Source organism: Strix uralensis, chromosome 1, assembly GCF_047716275.1.
Source record: "Strix uralensis isolate ZFMK-TIS-50842 chromosome 1, bStrUra1, whole genome shotgun sequence".
In the NCBI taxonomy this organism is placed as follows: domain Eukaryota; kingdom Metazoa; phylum Chordata; class Aves; order Strigiformes; family Strigidae; genus Strix; species Strix uralensis.
In genome coordinates, this window is record NC_133972.1 from 50932468 (window position 1) to 50951886 (window position 19419).

General features: G+C 40.6%; 1 protein-coding gene across 2 annotated transcripts in view; it reads right to left on the reverse strand.

The window, feature by feature from the left end:
- NEBL (nebulette) overlaps positions 1 to 18671 on the reverse strand; it is a 270414-nt gene extending 251743 nt beyond the window's left edge. For both annotated transcript variants that reach the window (XM_074865827.1, XM_074865817.1), the window contains exons 1-2: positions 18337 to 18671; positions 17302 to 17396 (exon numbers count right to left, since the gene is read on the reverse strand). In XM_074865827.1, the coding sequence (XP_074721928.1) occupies positions 17302 to 17396; positions 18337 to 18405 (164 nt within the window). In that variant the 5' untranslated portion in view covers positions 18406 to 18671. The remainder of the gene's footprint in view (positions 1 to 17301; positions 17397 to 18336) is intronic.
- Between the last annotated feature and the right edge of the window lie 748 nt (positions 18672 to 19419).

Consider the following 19419-nt stretch of genomic DNA (forward strand, 5'->3'; position numbering starts at 1 on the left):
ACTCACAAGAAGTCTCTATGACAAGAGCAGAAATCATCTGCAATGGAGACAGAACCTTCCTGAAGGCAAATTTCTTCCTTGTTCAGCCCAGTTTCCAGGAACTCAGGGCCACCACAAGCCCTTGCTGCTCCAAGCACACATTCCACTTCTTCGACATTGTCTCCTTTCACACATACATGCATCTTTGCAAACAGTCTTGTTTTCTTTAAACCTACAAAAAAAAAAAAAAACCCGCACTGCATATACACACCACCTGCTGGGGAGAAGATGAGAGAATAAACATGTGACAGACATTAATCACGATGCTTAATGCACTCCTGGCAGGCTCTCTGCTACCACAGCAAGGAGAATCATTTAACAACCTGTGTGGATGGAGCAGAACAGGAAACTTGCCAGCTTTATTCACTCATGATTTTTAAGTTCTTCTGCCTGTTTTAAGCATTTAAAAAACGTAAGAACCCTTTCTATTCTGAATTCTCCTGCAGTGACAACTTGGTCCATACCCCAGCCTTCCTGGAAGACATTTCTGTACCCCCCTCCCCTTCTCTTTCACCCAGAGTGTACTTTTAATATACTACCACTTTGTGCCAGTGGTATCGCGCAGTACGTACTTCTTTCCCCACTGCTTTACATATTTCTCGCCTTACAGAAATGGTTACAAGTCTTAATATTTTATGTCAGTCAAAATATAAATTAACCACATTCTCCACTATCATAATGTGTACATCTTGTAAGGCCAATAAAAGCTGCTCTGCTTACAGTGAGAATGAAATCAAACCATAACAAAATATTCCACTGAGCACATGTCTCTCCTGCTGGGAAAAGAGTGACAGAATTGAACGCTCAAGAAAGTACAAAAGGCTGTATTTCTTAATTCCTTCCATTGAGAAAACAGAATGTAGAGTAGGTAGTGGCCTACTTCAATTATTTTTTTCCAATTACTTCTCAGAGACACCATCTACACTACTGTTTTCCTGTGATGGGAGAAGCTTAAGAGATATGAGCAACAGTTCTAAGTTGACTTTGCAACCACACTCAAAAAGTGCCTTTAACTTTAAAAGACCCTCTTCAAAGCAGTGTCTGAAAAAAAACTACCATCATACTACAGTTCATAGGTATTTTTGAGTATTTAATTCTCTTGATCTTCCTTTAATACTCTACATTTATGACAAGGCTGTTTCAGTCAATTGTCCTCACTTTTACCAGTCAGTCCTCAAAATAATGTTCCAGAACATGAAGAATTCCAGCCCCACCTCAGAGACATGTACTGTTTTATAATATATTGACTCATCAGCTTCCTATAACTAACATCCCTGGGTAAAAGGTATTCAACTATGGCAATAATAGGCACTCCGCAAACAAATGAAATAATTGACAGTAGTACTCTTCAAGTGTTTCACTTTAAAAATGACGGTACAAATGACATTCTACTCTGCAGGATCTTTTCCTTTCATGTGTTCAGTGCATTCCTATTTTAAGGTCTGATTTTTTTATGGGCACAGCAAGTATTTTCTGCTTTTCACCCGTCTATGTTGCAAGGCTAACACAGCTGAGATGAATTCCTATGCATCAACAAAATTGTTTATGAAGGTCTACTTAGCACAGCCTTCATGAAGGTTGTGGCATATGGAAAATCTTTCCAGCTCAGATGTCTATTTCTAACATTACCCACTGGTTTCATATCCAGCGTCTTCCACATACTAAAGGTGTGATTAAGCTTCCCCTAGTCAAAAATAATCCCATCACTTCTTTGGGGAAATTGATAGTTGCTTGACTATTGGTAGAGCTCTGGATGCTGATGTTTTTCCAGCTCTTGCCCATTTACTCCTTAATTTACTATGACCAAAACAGATGACTTTTTAAGTATAGTTGCTTTATATAGCAGATATGAAAATGGTGCCATGAAGGCTTCCAGTCCTGTTTATTTCTTTAAAGGAAGTGCCAGATTACTTCTTTTCCCTTATTTTGCTTTAGACAAAGAACTTTTGAAAATTAACATAAGCATTCTCACAAATTACACCAAGACATAAAGAAAATCTGGTTTTTTACATTTTACTGACCATAACTGCCCAAAATACAAATTGCAAGCAACATATGTTCTGAAATGACCAATATAGGTCTTTCCAGAATAAACATTTTTCAAATAGTAATATATTTTATAGTTCAGTATGCTTCTTCACTATAATAAGGATGGGAAAACAATACCATTAATATATTTTTGTATAGCACTTATAGGTGTATTTTTTCAAGTCTAAAATTTAAAAAAAATTGGTTTTTGTGAAAGTAGGTGTGCATACAGCTCTGAGGAAAAGTAGAGGAATCATTTTTATCTTTAATTTAACTTTAATTTGCTCATGATTACTAAGCAGTTATGTTGCAAAGGAAAATGTACAAAACCACAACAGGTCGTTTTACGGTGAAAAACAACAAAGCAACACGGAGTGAAATGTAAGGTCTCCCTAACTTTAATAGTCTAAACTAAAACTGTTAAAATACTATTCAGAGCAGTATCTTTCTTTTTCATTGTATATATGGGACATAGTTGTTCCTGGTAACATAATACAAATTTACATTAGTCTGTATCTGGTAAGAAAAGCCAACTGTGCAAATAAGAAAGTGTGTCTTCTCTTAAAGGTTCCTCTCAAATAAGATACACATATAGCAAAAGAACCATCATTCATGGGAATAAAACATGTTTATTAGCAAATTTTAAATTATTTTATGTTTAAAGGTATAGTCTCCATTCTAGCAATATGTTAGCAGTAGACATCAAGTTCCAAATGTTGCTTGGTTTATAAGACTAGGTTTTATTCTATAACTTCATTGCAAGACCAGAAACTTCAGCAGATACACTATCAGTTTTAGACCTTGAGCCAAAACCTTCCAGAATGATCATACAGGGAACACAAACCATAGAAGGTAAGGAACCCAATTCGAAATAAGTTAGATCTATGTGTTTGGAAGAAAATCAAATAGGAATATATTGAAATACTGTCTTTGTAAGCATTTTAACAGTCTTGGGATTGTTTGGAGTTCACTACACTCGAGCTCATGACTCCCCTTCCAGGGAACATTCAACATACTTGTCGTGGATAGTCTTTCCAATGCACTGCTTCATATATTAAAGTACTAGGGAGTGGATGACCAGAAATGTTAATTGAAGCCTATATAAAAAAAGAAACAACACAGTTGTTAATAAAGCCCTAATAAAATTAAAAGAACATATGTCTAATAAGAAGAAAAGAAAAACTGGAGACTGCAACAGCTATAAAGTCTGTGTGTTAAAGTGCTCCACAAGGCCATCACTACTACAAACTTCCTTTAAACTTCCTCCCACACTTCAGGGAGTAGCAGAGCTTCTCAGATCCAGTTGCATGAATATGCAAAGCATTCTTAACATTATATGTGACTGGGAAAAACAGGTATTTTCTTGAGAAGACTTATGATCTGGAATTTTTTTTTAATATTCAAAATTTTCTTCCAAAAACATTTTATCTTAAAATGGCTATTCTTCACAAGCTATAGTAAAGAATACCAGCTATATTACAACTCCATGCTCTTGAAAATAATGTATTTTATCTCCTTCCACGTTCATAGGTTCTTATTTGTAAATTGTCATCATAACACTACATGTAATATACAACTATAATAAAATTGACATATATAATCAATACACATAATATTTTAATGTTTTGATAAAAGCTGTTTTGGTAAAATACAGGTAAGCAAAATAAGTCCAACTGACAAAGCTAAATATTTTGTCCCTAAAATTAAGCATTCTGCTACTATAAAACCAACACAGTTAAAATACAGATTCCTACAGGAAAAAAACCCCACTGAAACTGGCAGATTCACGCAAAACATCTGACAATTTTTCCACTGAAAAAAAAATAGAACAGGAATAAAATTACTTAGTATTAATTATTACTATGAACTGTTAATCTACTACACTATCAACTTCAAAGATCCATTGTAAGTCTGCTCCTGAACGTCCAGTTCCGATCTCCTTCGTGTAAGATGTATAGTCACTATTCACTGCATGTATTAATATCTGTTATCCCAGTTGTGAAGTAGTGCGTTACTGTAGCAGTCTTTTTGAAGATATACATCAAAAAGAGACACTGAAACATTTACACAAGACCCAAAACATATACAAACAGTGCAGATGGAAAATACAAGGGAAACACACCTGCCTCTCACACCACGGACAGTGGTCACAGCAGATGCTGAATTACTGTCACACCTGAGGCAGCTGATGGAGAAGAGACACCCACTGGAGCATTCTGACACTGAACAGCCAGGTGACTTTGCCAAAGCACAAAAAATGGCAGAAAAAAACAAAAGGGCCTGTTTGCTCACCAAACTAAGTCCACCAGAGCCTACATCTCCAGCATAGCAGAAGTGACAGAATGGAGAAAGCTATAAAAAGGGGGAACTGCCATTCTCCTCAGGGTGAAATAGGTAATTAGAGAAAAATAATCATGTTTAACTTATTTCCTTCAACTTCTAAAAGCACATTACAGTCTCCTTCACATTCATACCCAACTTGACAAGCTTAAATTTTCCTTTTGTTAATATATTCTATATACAGTATTATTCTGCATAGGAGACATTATCTGTCATTGCCTTTTGGGCAGTAAGAGAGACTCCTGCTGCTGACCCAAATGAGGCTTGAAACAGCAGTAGCATGGTCATGAAAGTTAAGCATTTAATCAGTACAAGAAATTGGATGCTACTCTTTCAAGTCTCTCCTCCACAAAGACAAGAGTCATCCTGAAAGAAGGTCTTTATTTAGCACAGGGATGAATTAATACAAGGCTTAACCAGCTTGTGTTCAGACTTCAGAATGTCTTTCCAAAATTCCTGAAGTAATAAGTAAAAAAAGCCCAGTTTTCCAAGTTTTACAAAAATATTCATAGGTACTGAAGCAGCTTAGTAGCCTACAGAACGAGATGATCTCTTACATTTCAAGACAAACTGCAAAAATAACTCTCTATGATGACTTGTTCATAACTGATAAATCCAAAATATTAACAGCACCAATCTAAGTTACTACTGCTCAGAAGAATATCCATCTTCACCTCACTGGAAAAAAAGGAGGTTTGCAATACACCCTTGCTTGCATTAGACTATCAGAAAAATCACTTATCACATATGCTGTTCTCATTTTCACACAATTCTCACCATACTTCTTAGTTTCCCCTCATGCTTTTCATCTTCCTGGAGACACTATTTGGCAGCCTATTGTTTCAGTGTACAGAAATATTTTTCAGGGGGCATAAAATTAAGTGAGGAATTGTATTTTTTTCCAGTTGTCCTGATATTTCTTATGACTAACTTCGTAACAATTTTAAAACCTCACAGCAAGTTCCTCAAAGCAGGACAAAATATTCAGTACCTGCAGCGCCAATAAACCAAATCATATTTCATATAATAACAGTATCTCTTATTCTATTCTGAATATCAATTTATTATTAAAAGAATGACAGAATTAACAGAACTCAGACCGACAAAATACTCTGGGTCGGCCCATGCAGCCATGAGATCTGCCTGCATGGAGAAGCACGAGATGGAGCAGACTGACCATTAACTCAACCAAAGCTCATCTATTTGCTCTTCCTTTATCTTCTTCTAGCTTCTTCCATTCTTGTTAATACAGATTTCCAACACAACTACAATGTAAGCCACATACCAGTTTAAATACTGAGTTATCTCAGAATGACTGTTTAGTCTCTCTTTTGATCTTCAGATCGAAATAAGCCAAAAGCTCATGACATATCCCTACTGACCACTCACCATGACAGTACCCCATTCCTAATCAAAGACCCAAAAATGTGACCATTTCAGAAATTTAGCTTGCTGTCGCTAAATTGAAAAGCTCAACATTTTTATAAATTATTTCTCTTTTCCATCTATCCTTGCTTTCTTTGCACGCATACTCTTTTTTTTCCCTTGTGTAAGTAGACACATCATCACTGTTACGTTTCCCATAATACTTATCTCTCAGTCTCATTTACTAGAGGTGTCAATTCCTTTCACTATTTCAAAAAATATTGTTCTTCGAAATATATCTTTTGATATTTTTTCCTCCAGCCTGGTTTTCCCTTTCCCCATTCCTCCTAACAATTTTGTGCTAATGCCACAGTGTCTCAACAAGTTATGCTAATAACTGTTGTAACAAACTTCATCTCTGTTTTCTGATAGCCTGACAAATTCCTATCAACTACTTCAAAATAAAACTTTCAGACCTCCCTATGTAACAGTAAAATTTATATCAAATGTGCCTACATGATGGGCCATTCAGCAACTATTTTTTGAACAAAGCTTCTTCCAACAGGCATTCCTTCTCTTTACTCATCCCCCCGTTGGTATCACTTCTCTACTACCCATCAAATACTAACATCAACAAAGGCACTAGCATCACTGTATCAAACACAAACAGCAGTTCCAAAAAAATAAATTTGAGTCCTTTAGGAAGCTTTGCTTTCCTACATATGTATTTTCAGGCAGGTTCTCTAAAACATGGACTGCAACCTCCCTTACAGCAACATACCAAGCATGCTGCCAGTTCTACCAGTGGTAATCATCTCCTGATCAACCAGCTATTGAGTACTTCTGCTGCTAGAAATCCTCATATTGGCCCCTTTTCTTTTTGTATGACCTGGCAATCCAGTCAGAAATTTCTTCCCTCTTGCATTTGCAGATGCACACAACCAATGCTATGCAACATCTGAACACCCTACTATGTTGAATGTATGCCACTCTACACTGTTCAGCGGGAACAGTCCATGCTTTTTTATTTCGGCAATTTATTTCATCTTACCACTTTTCCCCTCCACAAATTTAGCCACTTGCATTTTAATTAAGTCCAAAATAGCATCTTTTTTTTTTTAAATCTTTCCCTAAGTGTTTCTAGTTATAGAAATATATTTTGTGATGTCAGAAGGAATCGTATTACAGTTATTGAATTCTTCCAGCGTAAAACTGGAACAAAACGAAAAAAAAACAGCCATTACCATTTAGTTTGCCAAGTTCAAAAAAATACCTGAGGTATAATGAAATTAAAATGCAGCACAAATTTATTTTTAAATTTGTGAAACTGGCATTACACCAATACACCTGTGTGAAAAATGTTGCCATTTAGAGAGGCAGAACATGATGGACTACCTCCAAACATTTGCTCTCCTAAAGGGGAAAAAAAAAAAAAAATAGTGTGAATTTTTGAAACTGTGAAGCAAGGAAGAAACTTACACAGTTTCCATATAGTTCTACATTTTAAGAAATCCTCTTTGAAGAGTAACTACGCGCTTCCCAGAAAAGCCTTTGCAATATATGCTTAAATAATTACTGGCCAAATTACAATTAGTCTTTCATTTTTAAAACTAAGCTGCTGTAGTCTTCTCTCAAGTGTGACACTGATCACACATTTTTGTGCCCTCCTCGTATTAAGATATTACAGGATAAGCTACCATCACATAATTCCACCGCAACCGAGAACAGGAGGATTTAGAGGAAGGGAGCAGAAGAGACAGGTGGAAGAGGAAATGTGAGAGATTAAAAATCTTGCACTGCTCATCATCCAGACTTTTCCACCTGGTACAAATAGAAGTTACACAGGCAACACAAATAGAAAGCAAAGGAAAATAGCTTGGCCAACACTGATGCAACATCAACTCCAACATCAGAAGATGGAGGGAGGCACAGAGAGAAGAAATGGCCTGATCTGTAAATCAAGAAGGAGAATTAACTGCAGGTTTTTGGTTTTTCAAAAAGTTGCTGTGTGAAATGACATAAATAGGAGTGGCATTAATTGGTTTATATTCAGGCAGACCCATTATTCAACAAGTACTTCACCCGCCTCTTCTTACAGCAAACTTTTCCCTTGCAAGTCCTGCCTACTGCCTCCTTTTCAGGGAACCTCAACACCACACAGCCAAACTCTGCCCTCAGTGTAACTTCTACAGTCTCTAAATTTAGCAAGGTTTCTGTAAGCACCCCACAATATTCAAAATTATGAAAATAACATTAATCGACCACTCATCCAAGATTGTATGTTGTCTGGATAATTATTATAAGCTTCCACTGACATAATATGTAAACAGCAAAACATGCTTCTTGACACTGAGCTGACATGATGTTGTCATTCTCTATTGACATCGCTGACTCTGAAAATTCAAAGTGACATGAAAGATTGGAACATACACTTATTTTTCTTAGAGCTTTATAAAGTATATAGAGTATATCAGGACAGCAGGTTTACTTGCAACCATCAACATTAGCAGAGCTACACAGAACTTAAAATTCGGCCAAGTGAAAATACTTTTCTTAAGTTCTTCGGCAAATATGATAGGAAATTCTGTGGCTTAGAACATTTAAAACGCCAAACAGTTAAATCACAAAGTTGTTAACAAAACACACCATCAAGATTTCACAGGCTTGCTACAACTGGTTATTACATCTTCCAAAGCTCAGACTATGAAATGCAAATAAGTAAATGATTTGGAATCACAGAATTTCATCTATTGTTTTGTTGCCTAAATATTTTTGTAAATATGATGAAACAAACTTCATCAATCTTTAGGAATGAGTATGAAAAGTAATAGCTATTAAGAAAAATCAAGATTATGTTGAGTGTTAACAGTGGCTAGGATAATAGCAAGCAAAGAAAATCCCACTTACTGATGAAATTGTGTGTCAGCAACTACAGTCCCCTAAGAATATATGTTCAATATATTTTATGACTATAGGTGCTGAAGAGATGCACATGTTCTTCCTTGAAAAAATTATCTGCAGTCTACAACGACCAATGATCATACAAATTAAAAACATGTATTTACTTGAGCCAAGATATAAACTGGCAACAGATCAGGATTCCACACAAGGATTTCTAGAACCCCTTCTTGCAAATAGCTCTGAAAGTCATGTTTAGTGCAGTCTTGAATAAAAATAAGAATAAAATGTATAATATTCATTTGCATATTTCCTATGTATTTGCCCCAGCAACATCCTAAATAACACTAAATTGTAATTGTCCCTTTGGAGCAATTACACCAATGGGCAGAATATTAAAACCTGTGAATTCCAAACACAAACCCTATACTCACACATCAGGTACTACGCGTGACAGTACTGACTCAGCGCAGTCTGAGAATTCACCTGCTCTGAGAGAAAAAAGGTAACTCCTCTCCCTCCGGGCAGTTTTCTACTCTGCACCAGCAGGGAAGCAGGCTGGCTGCAGCTAAGCCATAGCACTCCATGGTGTTGCCCACAACTTGCAACAGTGCAAACCAAGGGACCTGTTGGAGCTCAGAGTCCTCTGCCTGCACACCCACCAGCACATGCAGGTAAGGTGTCATAAGCACGTCTTGATCAAACATCATATCAGGACACAGCCAACTGAACATGTTCAAATGGAACCTGAGAAACGTTTTTGCATCCCATTAGTCAGACACAGTCACAGCAATCAAAAGACAGCCCACAGCCCAACTCTTCCCAAGGTCCGAGTGTCAGTGATGATTATTCTTCAGTAATTCCTTTGCAGCTAACCACCATCCTCGTCACGCACAGTATTCAGCAACTCTGACAAAGTGTTCTGTACTGGGTTTGCATGGCAAGGTTTTGGCAGCAAGGGGGCTACAGGGGTGGTTTCTGTAAGAAGCTGCTAGAAGATTCCCCTATATCTGATGAAGCCAATGCCAACCGGCTCCAAGATCTGGGATAACATATTTAAGAAGGGGAAAAAAAACTGCGCAACAGGAAACTTCAGCAGGAGAGAGGAGTGAGGATATATGAGAGAAGCAACTCTGTAGACACCAAGGTCAGTGAAGAAGGAAAGGGAGGAGGAGGTGCTCCAGGCACCAGAGCAGAGATTCCCCTGCAGCCCATGGTGCAGCCCATGGTGAGGCAGGCTGTGCCCCGCAGCCCATGGAGGTTAACGGGGAAGCAGTTCTCCACCTGCAGCCCCTGGAGGACCCCACACCAGAGCAGAGGGATGTGCCTGAAGGAGGCTGTGACCCCGTGAGAAGCCCAGGCTGGAGCAGGCTCCTGGCAGAACCAGTGGACCCATGGAGAGAGAGAAGCCCACGCTGGAGCAGGTTTGCTGGCAGGACTTGTAACCCCATGGGGGCCCCACGCTGGAGCAGTCTGTTCCTGAAGGACTGCACCCCTTGGAAGGGACCCACGCTGGGGCAGTTTGTGAATGACTGCAGCCTGTGGGAAGGACTCAAGTTGAAGAAGTTCATGGAGGACTGTCTCCCATGGGTGGGACCTCACGCTGGAGCAGGGGAAGAGTGTGAGGAGTCCTCCTCCTGAGGAGGAAGGAGCAGCAGAAACAACATGTGATGAACTGACCACAACCCCCATTCCCCATCCCCCTGCACTGCCGGTGGGGAGGAAGTAGAGATATCAGGAGTAAAGTTGAGCCCAGGAAGAAGGGAGGGGTGAGGTGGAAGGTGTTTTAAGGTTTGTTTTATTTCCTATTACCCTACTCTGATTTGATTGGCAATAAATTAAGTTAATTTTCCCAAGTAGAGTCTGTTTTGCCTGTGACAGTAATTGGTGAATGATCTCTCCCTCTCCTTATCTCAATCCACAAGACTTCCACTATACTTTCTCTCCCCTGTCCAGCTGAGGCAGAAAACGACAGAGTGGCTTTGATGGGCACCCGGCATCCAGTCAGAGTCAACCCACCACATGTTTTCATGTGCCTTCTTCAAAGAGTTTAAAGATATGCATCAAATGCCTTTTAGGGACACAAACATATTTTGCCCAAGAAGATCCTTCAATTGTTCTAGCAAATAGGTTCGGCTTCTTGTCCTACTTTCCTTTTCATTACTGAATACCACCAATACTGCTTTGGTCTTAATACTCAATTAACCAAGTAAGATACCACAGCACCGAGCAGCAGGAATGTATGTTTCCTCTACTTGTAGCTGTCCCTCATGTTTAAGCAGAAGTTGCATAAATATCCACAACAATTACATTCCTTCACAATTTTATTTTCTTTCTTACACAGAACTTGACACTTGATCTAGCACTCCATGAATAGGTTGAGACGATAAAGTACTTCACTCATTCATCACTGCTCACTACAGAAGGGAAGGCTACATCAGACCATGGAGGTACATACTGCTCCAAATACCCTTCCAGGCCTTCAGCAAGCAACCTGGGTGATGAAATGAAGATTACACATACTAGATTTGCAATGTGCTTACAGGCTCTCTGGTGGGAAGGTTGATAGGTGATAGAAGGGGGCTGTAAGCACATTAGAGAACAAAATTAGAATATAAAATGAACTTGACAAATTGGAGAAACAGCCTGGGGAAAAATAGAGATTTAGTTCAATGAGAACCCAGTGGAAGATTCTGTGCTTAGCCAAGAACAATTAACTGCTCAGATAATGGATAATAACAACTGCTGAGGTTGCAATTCTGCATAGAAAGATAAAACTGTAGCCCACAACAATCTGAATATAACTTAACAATAGTTTCAGTTTTGCAACCAAAAAAAACCAGCAAAGACTGCAGTGGGATTTAGGAGAGAAATTATATGACTTGCACAAGCACACTTGCCATTCTACCAGGTCTAATAATGCTCCAGTGGGCACTGCAACTGAAAGAAAATATGTATGTGTGTGTATATATATATGTATATACATATAAATAAATAAAAAAAAAAACTTTGGAGATAACTGAAGGTAGAGAAACAAGAATTACCAGAAAATATGATCTACGAGGAAAGAGTTAGAGCTGTTTAAAGAAAAGATCGCTGAGGGGAGACATGATAACTGGTTTCAAATACTGGAGTCCACACTTACAGGATGCTGAACAAGAAATAATGGACTTCAGTGAAGGGGTGTGTTTGACTCTGACTTGAGACCCTTACCAGCTGTTTTTCTAGTGGTTCATTTATTTTCATTACTCATTTTATATTACATCCTAAGAGGAAAGTCTTCAATACACAAAGTTAATAAAGTGATAAAGTGCAAATCCTTGCCTTCTAAAGTTTGCATGGGAGTTTCTGGATTGTTTCTTTTTATAAGAATGACCATTTTGGGTTGACCTATATAATAGCTTACTTTTGATCAAATCTAATGATCAGAAGCAGCTGAAAAGCCCAAAACAAGAAAAAAAAAAACAAACACGTAATTGGCTGTAAGGTTAACCATGACATAAAAAAAATCTTCCCCCCCCAACCCAATCTCAGTGTTATCCTCTTACGCTAAATAAGTTACAGTTGAAGATGGAGAATTAGAAAACAAAAAACTGTTTACTCTGTGCGCTCTCTTTACTACAGCTCTTAGAAGTGGCTCCATCATATTTCAGAAGGATTATTCTTGCTGTTCCTTACCTACTCATTTTCTTTCTCCCTGCCATATTTAAACTGAGAAATAGTCACCTGCTGAAATCAATACTGAAAAATAAGATAATGCTAACTATTTTTAGTAAGGATAATATAATCACACTCCTAGTCACCTTCTAGAAGTTTTCTGACCAGTAGAAAGAAAACCCACTCATGTTTCACAGCTAAAACCAAACTTCTATACACGAGTTCAACTTTCAGGACAATGGATTCCATTTAATGGCCACATTCATCCACTGATTACAAGCAACTGCTTCCACTTTCCAGCCCATCCGACTGTCCAGAAAGTTGTACCATGTTCTTACCATTTCCAAGCTGTTATAAAATAACTTTGACATTTTTCATCCCTCCCCTATAGTATCTTAAAATATAAAGTTTGACTGCACTTGCAGATTGAAACTGTAGTACAATTCTTCTAACAACATCACAATATTTCAAATGCATTTGCATGCCTATTTCCTACTGGCATGAGTTAAAGAGAAATTAAATCTAGAAAAAATAAAGTGATGATGAGTTTTTCTTCATGTCAATAATCCACACTAAGACTGATGACAGTAGATTTAAATTTTAAAGTTACGCAATCATTCCATATGGTGACTGTCATAAATAAAAACTTGAATGAAGCTACCCTGTGTGCAGGCAATTAGCAAAATTTTAGATACTAAATATTTCAGAAGAATTTATTCCAACAGTTAGGTTTTTTGCCTTTGGCAAGAGGGTATATCAGGTCTGCAGAAGCTTAAGCTATTAGGTTTTGCAGAAATTAAAAAAATACATCTCTGTCGGATGTGTTCACACATGCAGGAAGTCTATTTGCATCAGCAGGTATAGCTAATGCGGAGAGAACATTCCAAAAATACGCATTTCAGCTTCTACGTTTTGCATAAAAAGTAGTCGTGTTTTGGTCTAGTGAATCTGTCAAAAAAGTATTTATATGAATATTCGTAAGAATAAGTTACCATAAAATCATCCTACACGATTCAATCATTTAACAAGCTTGAGAACTAGTACACAGATGGTTAGTTGCCAAAATGCCATTCATTTCCTTGCATCATCTTGGTTGTTTGCAGCTGGGAAGAATCAGCTCTGAGTTTGCAAATAATAATAATAACAACAACTTTTCTTATCATTTCCATTTATATTAAACAAGTATTTAATAATCTCTATCTGTTGATATTAAAGTGGAATTAGGGATCAGATTTGCATTAAAGCCACCTTGATTTAACAAATCATCGGATTACCCACGCCATTTTAATTGTCTTAACCTTTCTTTTACTACCTATATGCACATTCAGAGAGACAAAGAATGGCTCATTCACCAGCTTCAGGCAATGTATAGCACCTGGCTGAACTGCAAAATCGGACTACAAGTCTGAGCCCTTAGTCTTGTCAACATTATTTCACAAATCAGGCAGCTCTTTGGCAACGTTACATATCTAAAGTCAGACAGCAAATAAGAGGCAAGACTAAAGTTGTTAAGGCAAACCTAGCAGTGTTCACGTGCTAAGCATCTACAAGCTTCAAAATGTTGTGTATGAGGCCTTTCAGATGAAACATGAATGAAAGTAAAGTGAGAAACACAATATGGTAAGTCATGAAAGTACTGTACTACTTTGCAAGTCCCAGCTGAGGTGAAAGCGCAATATTCTAAGCACTACACAAACAAGCAGACATCAACTATCACTGACTCAAACAGCTCAAAAATTATGTAAATAATAAAAAAGAGGGAACAAAGTTGTATAATCTTTACAAGTAAGAGAACTGAAAGGAGACAGATCAAGGAACTTCATGAAAACTGTGATAAAGATCATTCTTTTGAAAGCCGTATTATACACGAGGACATGTAGGCAAAGTTTTCTCTCTAGCCTAATTGCAAAATCTTTCATAAATCTACAACTTACAAAAGCAGTACAGAAGTGCAATACTAGGCAACTCAGCTTCTTGACCTGTACCAGTTTTACTATGTCAGTAGCCCAGTTATTACTTATGCTATCAACGTACCTTTACCACAAGGAACATAAACAACCATTTAGCTGGAAATCTGACAAGCTGCCCAGCAAAAAACTTGCCCTTAAAAAAAGCAGAATCCTGCATTTACAAATATTTCTGCTCTTTTCTAATGGTCACTGGATTAAAGTATTTCACAATATATTCTTTCTTGGTTCACTAGCTCCTGTTAATCCATCTGACTTTACTCTCCTCCACCAAACTGTAATTTGAATGTTCACAAATCAGTATCTTTTTCTGATATTAACAGAAACACAATTACATTTTACAGTTAAAGTAACTTCTGATCTCTGCCAGTAACGTAGAAAAAATGATTAATTTCAGCACCTGAAAAAGTGCAATAACTTAAGTTCAAAGGTCAAAATATAATCAAGTGCATTATCTAACCTGTTAATCAACAAACAGATACAGAAATTACTGAAGATACATGCTTTACAACTCGTCCTTACACAAAGCTAACTACGGCTTTCAAATCTATTAAACAACTTCATGGTATTAGTCTCCCATTCAAATCAGTGCATACTGCTTCACTTTTATCTTCAAATCACACTCTCATTGATGGATGGCCTCAATAAACAGTCTAACAGTAATTGCTCTTTGTCAAGTACTTGTAGGTGTTTGTATGAGTAAATTTGCATTCTTTTCTTCACAGATTTTCTGATCAAGCAGTATTTAACACAAAAATGGATTTGCCTCTTACTAATGAACACTGGAAAAGCCACATCAGAATTTGAAATACTATAATGGTGTCTGCTTTGCAAATAAGTAACCTTGAGATGCAAAAGTACTGTGTCAAAATACGATAATTTAAGTCATAACACCGTTTTGCATAAACATCTTATCCTTCCTTTGAAGGATATTAAAGTTTGTTGAAACCACAAAGCACACCTTGGTCTTCCCTTCGTGGTTCCACAGAACACTTGAAATTATTTAATTATTTGATCAAAGTTTCTCTAAAAAATAAAAATAAACCCCACCAACTACTTAAGTCTACCGAAACTTTAGAACAAAATACACGTTGTTGATATTATACATTACATTTTGTCTCTTCTTTAATAGAAAAAAAACATTCTTTCATGGTTTTACATGGTTTCTTCCTGTTTCATCCATCAGGTTTGAGGGACATTTCAAAGATAGAGATTATTTTTTCAAGGATCACTACTACAAAGCTCATTAAAGCAACTAGCAGGAAGAATAGCACCTGAATGGTACGTAACATATCCATCACCCTTATTCCCCCTCATCCATAAACAGAAGGACGCACCATGTAGCACAACTACATAGATGAAAAACTCTCCCAGAACAGAGTTTAAATATGCACAGCATGGAAACACCAATATATATCACAGAAGAGATTTTGTAAACAAACAGTATTATTAAGTACGAGTAAGTATCTGATTACGTAGGAAAGATCAAGCAACCAAAGTATCATCACTGAAATTTAACCACAAAAATTTAGGTAAAAGGCAGGAAAGTGTTATCAGAGTTTTAACCACTGTAAAGGATGTAAGCCTGCACTTTTACACTTCAACTCAAATAGTACCACAAGCAGAGTCCCATCTAGTGTCAGTAACCTCTAGGTTAGTCTCAACTTGTAGTGTGCCACCTGTTGAAGCATGTATCTCTCTTCCTACAGAGCTTTCTCTACAGTACTAAGACTGGCAACCAACCACACCTTATTACAAGAGGTCTAATGTCACCCCCACACACTGTAAAGCACTTCAAGGAAAGCTAGAAATGTGTATGTGTAAATCCATATGTTCCTAAAGCAATCTAAGTACAACTGTGCACACTGAAACAGGTGTTTCAAGTTTTGGCAGCACAGCAGTTTTTATAACAAAACTCGTATTTCAGACAGACAGGCACTGACTGGCTTCAATTTTAGCCTGGAACAAAATGAGCATATGCTGTTGAACTATTCTGTTACGGCCAGCCATAGACTGTCTACCTCAACATGAAACAAATATTTTAAGATAAGTATAGCAGAATATTTCCGAAAAAAATATAATGTGCCTATAGTTTCAAATTCTGTCTCTTAAAACATATGTTTCAAGTAGGTAAAGGTGAAAATAATAACAATGCATGAATAACGTAGAACATAAAATCAAATTTTATACCAAATTCTTTAGAGAGATCCTTCTAACAAAGCACTTGTAGCTGCTTCTAAAGATTAAAACATACTGAAACATAGTTAGCAAATCTTAGGAGCCTGGCACAAAGAACAGTAAGCACTTTTTTTCTACATGTATCAAAATGCTCTTCTGCAACATTCGCAAGCCAAACATCAAAGCACTCTTCAAAATCTACAGAACAACAAAATCTAAAACTGGAATACAATGTGATTATATTCTACAATGAAAATTAATCTGTTTTATCAAAATCTAAGAGACATGCAAAATACAAAATAGCATGAAGCACTAGAAGCAGGGATTTTGTAAATATCTAGTTCAGTAATCTGAGAAATGTAAACAACATAACAGTTTTAAAAATAGGCTGTCACAATCTATAACAGGATATTGCCTCTAGTAAACTACACAACCGAGAAGCACTTTGTTTGTTTTCTTATTACAAAATGCTGATCAAGTCCATAACCCTGAACAGAGCGCTGCATAATGGCCAACTGTAATCCAGCAGGACAATAATGAATCTAACAGGAGTCAGCACCAGATCCGACACTTTCTGGGAGGGAAAGATCTGCATTCTGAGATCTGATATTAAAACACTGCCTAAACACATCACAATCAAATAGTTTCCTCTTTACCACGCCAATGCATGTAGAATACGCCATCTGAAAAAATACTAAACTGCTCTCGACTGCACTGCCACATCTCTAGATTAAGTTTTTACAGCACGACAATATCTATTTGACAATATCCACGGCCAGGTTTTCTTTTCATGTGCATTTCTGCAAGACTTGACATTTACAATACTTACGCATTGCAATAAGGTTTCTTTTCATATCCTTTGTAGTTATTCATGTTCAGAGCCATTTTGCAAACTTCACAGTGGAAACATCCTTTATGCCAGTACTGTAAAGAAACGTAAAGTAGAATTACTTACGATACTGATGCTTTGAAAGCTATGTCAGGGTACAGTAAATGTAAAAACACAATTACACGTCAATATTTTGGCCACGCACTATAGATCTCTGTAAACTAAATCGAAATAATTACTTTCACACGAAAGCAAAGGTGCTTCTGAAACACTCTCGGAAATGTAAATTCTCTGCTAAGGTGAATGCCGAGACCTCCGGACGCTGACCTTGCCAAGATTATTTTAAAGATAACTGAAGCAGGAGTTTGACATTCTGCCCCGTTAAAGAAAAAACGAGACCGCTTGCTACGAACGCAACGCTGTGCGAATAAAATCACCAACTAATGTGACGGCTGGCTTTTTGGTACACTGAACAGGCACTAAATTTAGCACGCAATACGGTTTTTTCCTCCGGTAGCTCCTACCGCCTTGCCTTTCTGGGGACGTTAATTTGGCGCATCTGCCACAGCCTCGTTGCTGTTATTTACGGAGCGACCGCGCTCGGTGGCATCGCCGGGGGACACCCCCGGGGGACGGGGCTGCCGCCACCCCGGTGCCGCGGGCACCGGCCCCGCCGAGGCGGCCATGGCGTACGGGGCAGCCGGAGCCGCCCCAGCTCGGGGAGGCGCCGGCAACTACAGCCGGGCAGGGGCCGCCTACAACTTCATCCCCTGGGCAGCCGCGGGGGGCGGCGAGGACCGGGCCCCCCGCGGCCCCCACTCGCCCCCCGCCCTGCGCCAGCGCGGTGACACGGCGGTTGTCGCCCGGCGGCGCGGATGCCGGCGCAGCGGCAGCCCCCGAGGCGCTGCATTTGCCACCTGCCGGCTCCCGCCCCGGCCCGGCCCGGCCCTGCCCGCCCCGCCGGAGCCGAGGGGAGCGGGGCGCCGGGCGGGCACGCCCGGGAGGCGCCGTCCCCGCCCGCCCGCGCCCCAGCACCTTGTCCAGGCAGTTGACTTTCTCGGTGGGATAGACCACTTTGCCACAGCGGGCGCACTGGGGGTTCATTTTGCGGCTCCTCTCGGGCGGCGGCGGCCGGGGCTGCTGTGCGGCGGGCTGGGCTGGACGGGGCTCCGGGCGGCCGATCGACCATCCCCTGCCCTGGCGGGGACGCCGGGGGTCCTCAGCGGCTGCCGGCGGGCGCGGAGGTCATCGGCGGCGGCTGGGGAGGAAGCGGCGCTCCAGCTGACTGCGGCTCGGCAGCATGTGTGAGTGGGCGGGCGGGGAGCCGGTGCTGCTCGCCCCCGCCCGCTCGCCGCCGCCCGCTCGCCCGCCCCCGCCGCCTCCTCCTCCTCCGTGTGCCTGCGCGCTCGGCTCCCCGCGCCGCCGGCTGGGTGACTCACGCCGAGCCCCGCGCTGCAGCCGCAAGCCAAGCCAAGCCCACCGCCGCGGCGAGGCCCGGCCCGGCCCGCAGCGAGGGGCGGGAGGGAGGGGAGGGGAGGGGAGGGCAGGGCAGCCCCGAGCGGGGCGAGATGGCGGGCTCCGCGCCGACACCCTGAGGAGAGGAGAGGAGAGGGGAGGGGGGAGCCGCTGGGCTGCGGCCGCCTGCCGGGCGCACCTGCCCGGGGCTCGCTAAGGCGGCGCCGGCCCCTTGCCCCCCGGCGGGAGGGGGAGAGAGAGCGAGGGAACGGCGGCGCGGCCGCGGGGGAGCTCGGCCGTTCCCCGAAGTTAGGCCCGAGGCCTGGCCGTGCGCCGGCGGGCACCTGCCGGGCCGCACCGGGAGGAGCCGGTGTGGGGCGGGGGGGCCGGGGGCCCGGCGGTGCGGGGCCTCAGCTTCACGCCGGTGTCGCACCGGCAGCCCCGAGGTGCCCGGTAGCCGTTCCTCCGGCTTTGTATCCCGGTTCGTTTCCAGGCTTGGTGTTGCTGCCCTTCCCGAGGCTGAGTCTCTCCGGGGCACGCCGCGGTCCCACGGGGCAGCCGGAGCTCAGCCAGGGCGGTACGGTCAGCCCCTCAGAGGAGGCTTTTGCCGTTCATTTTTGACTCTCTCATTAGTGCCGTGGGAGCCGTAGAGCAGAAAGTCAG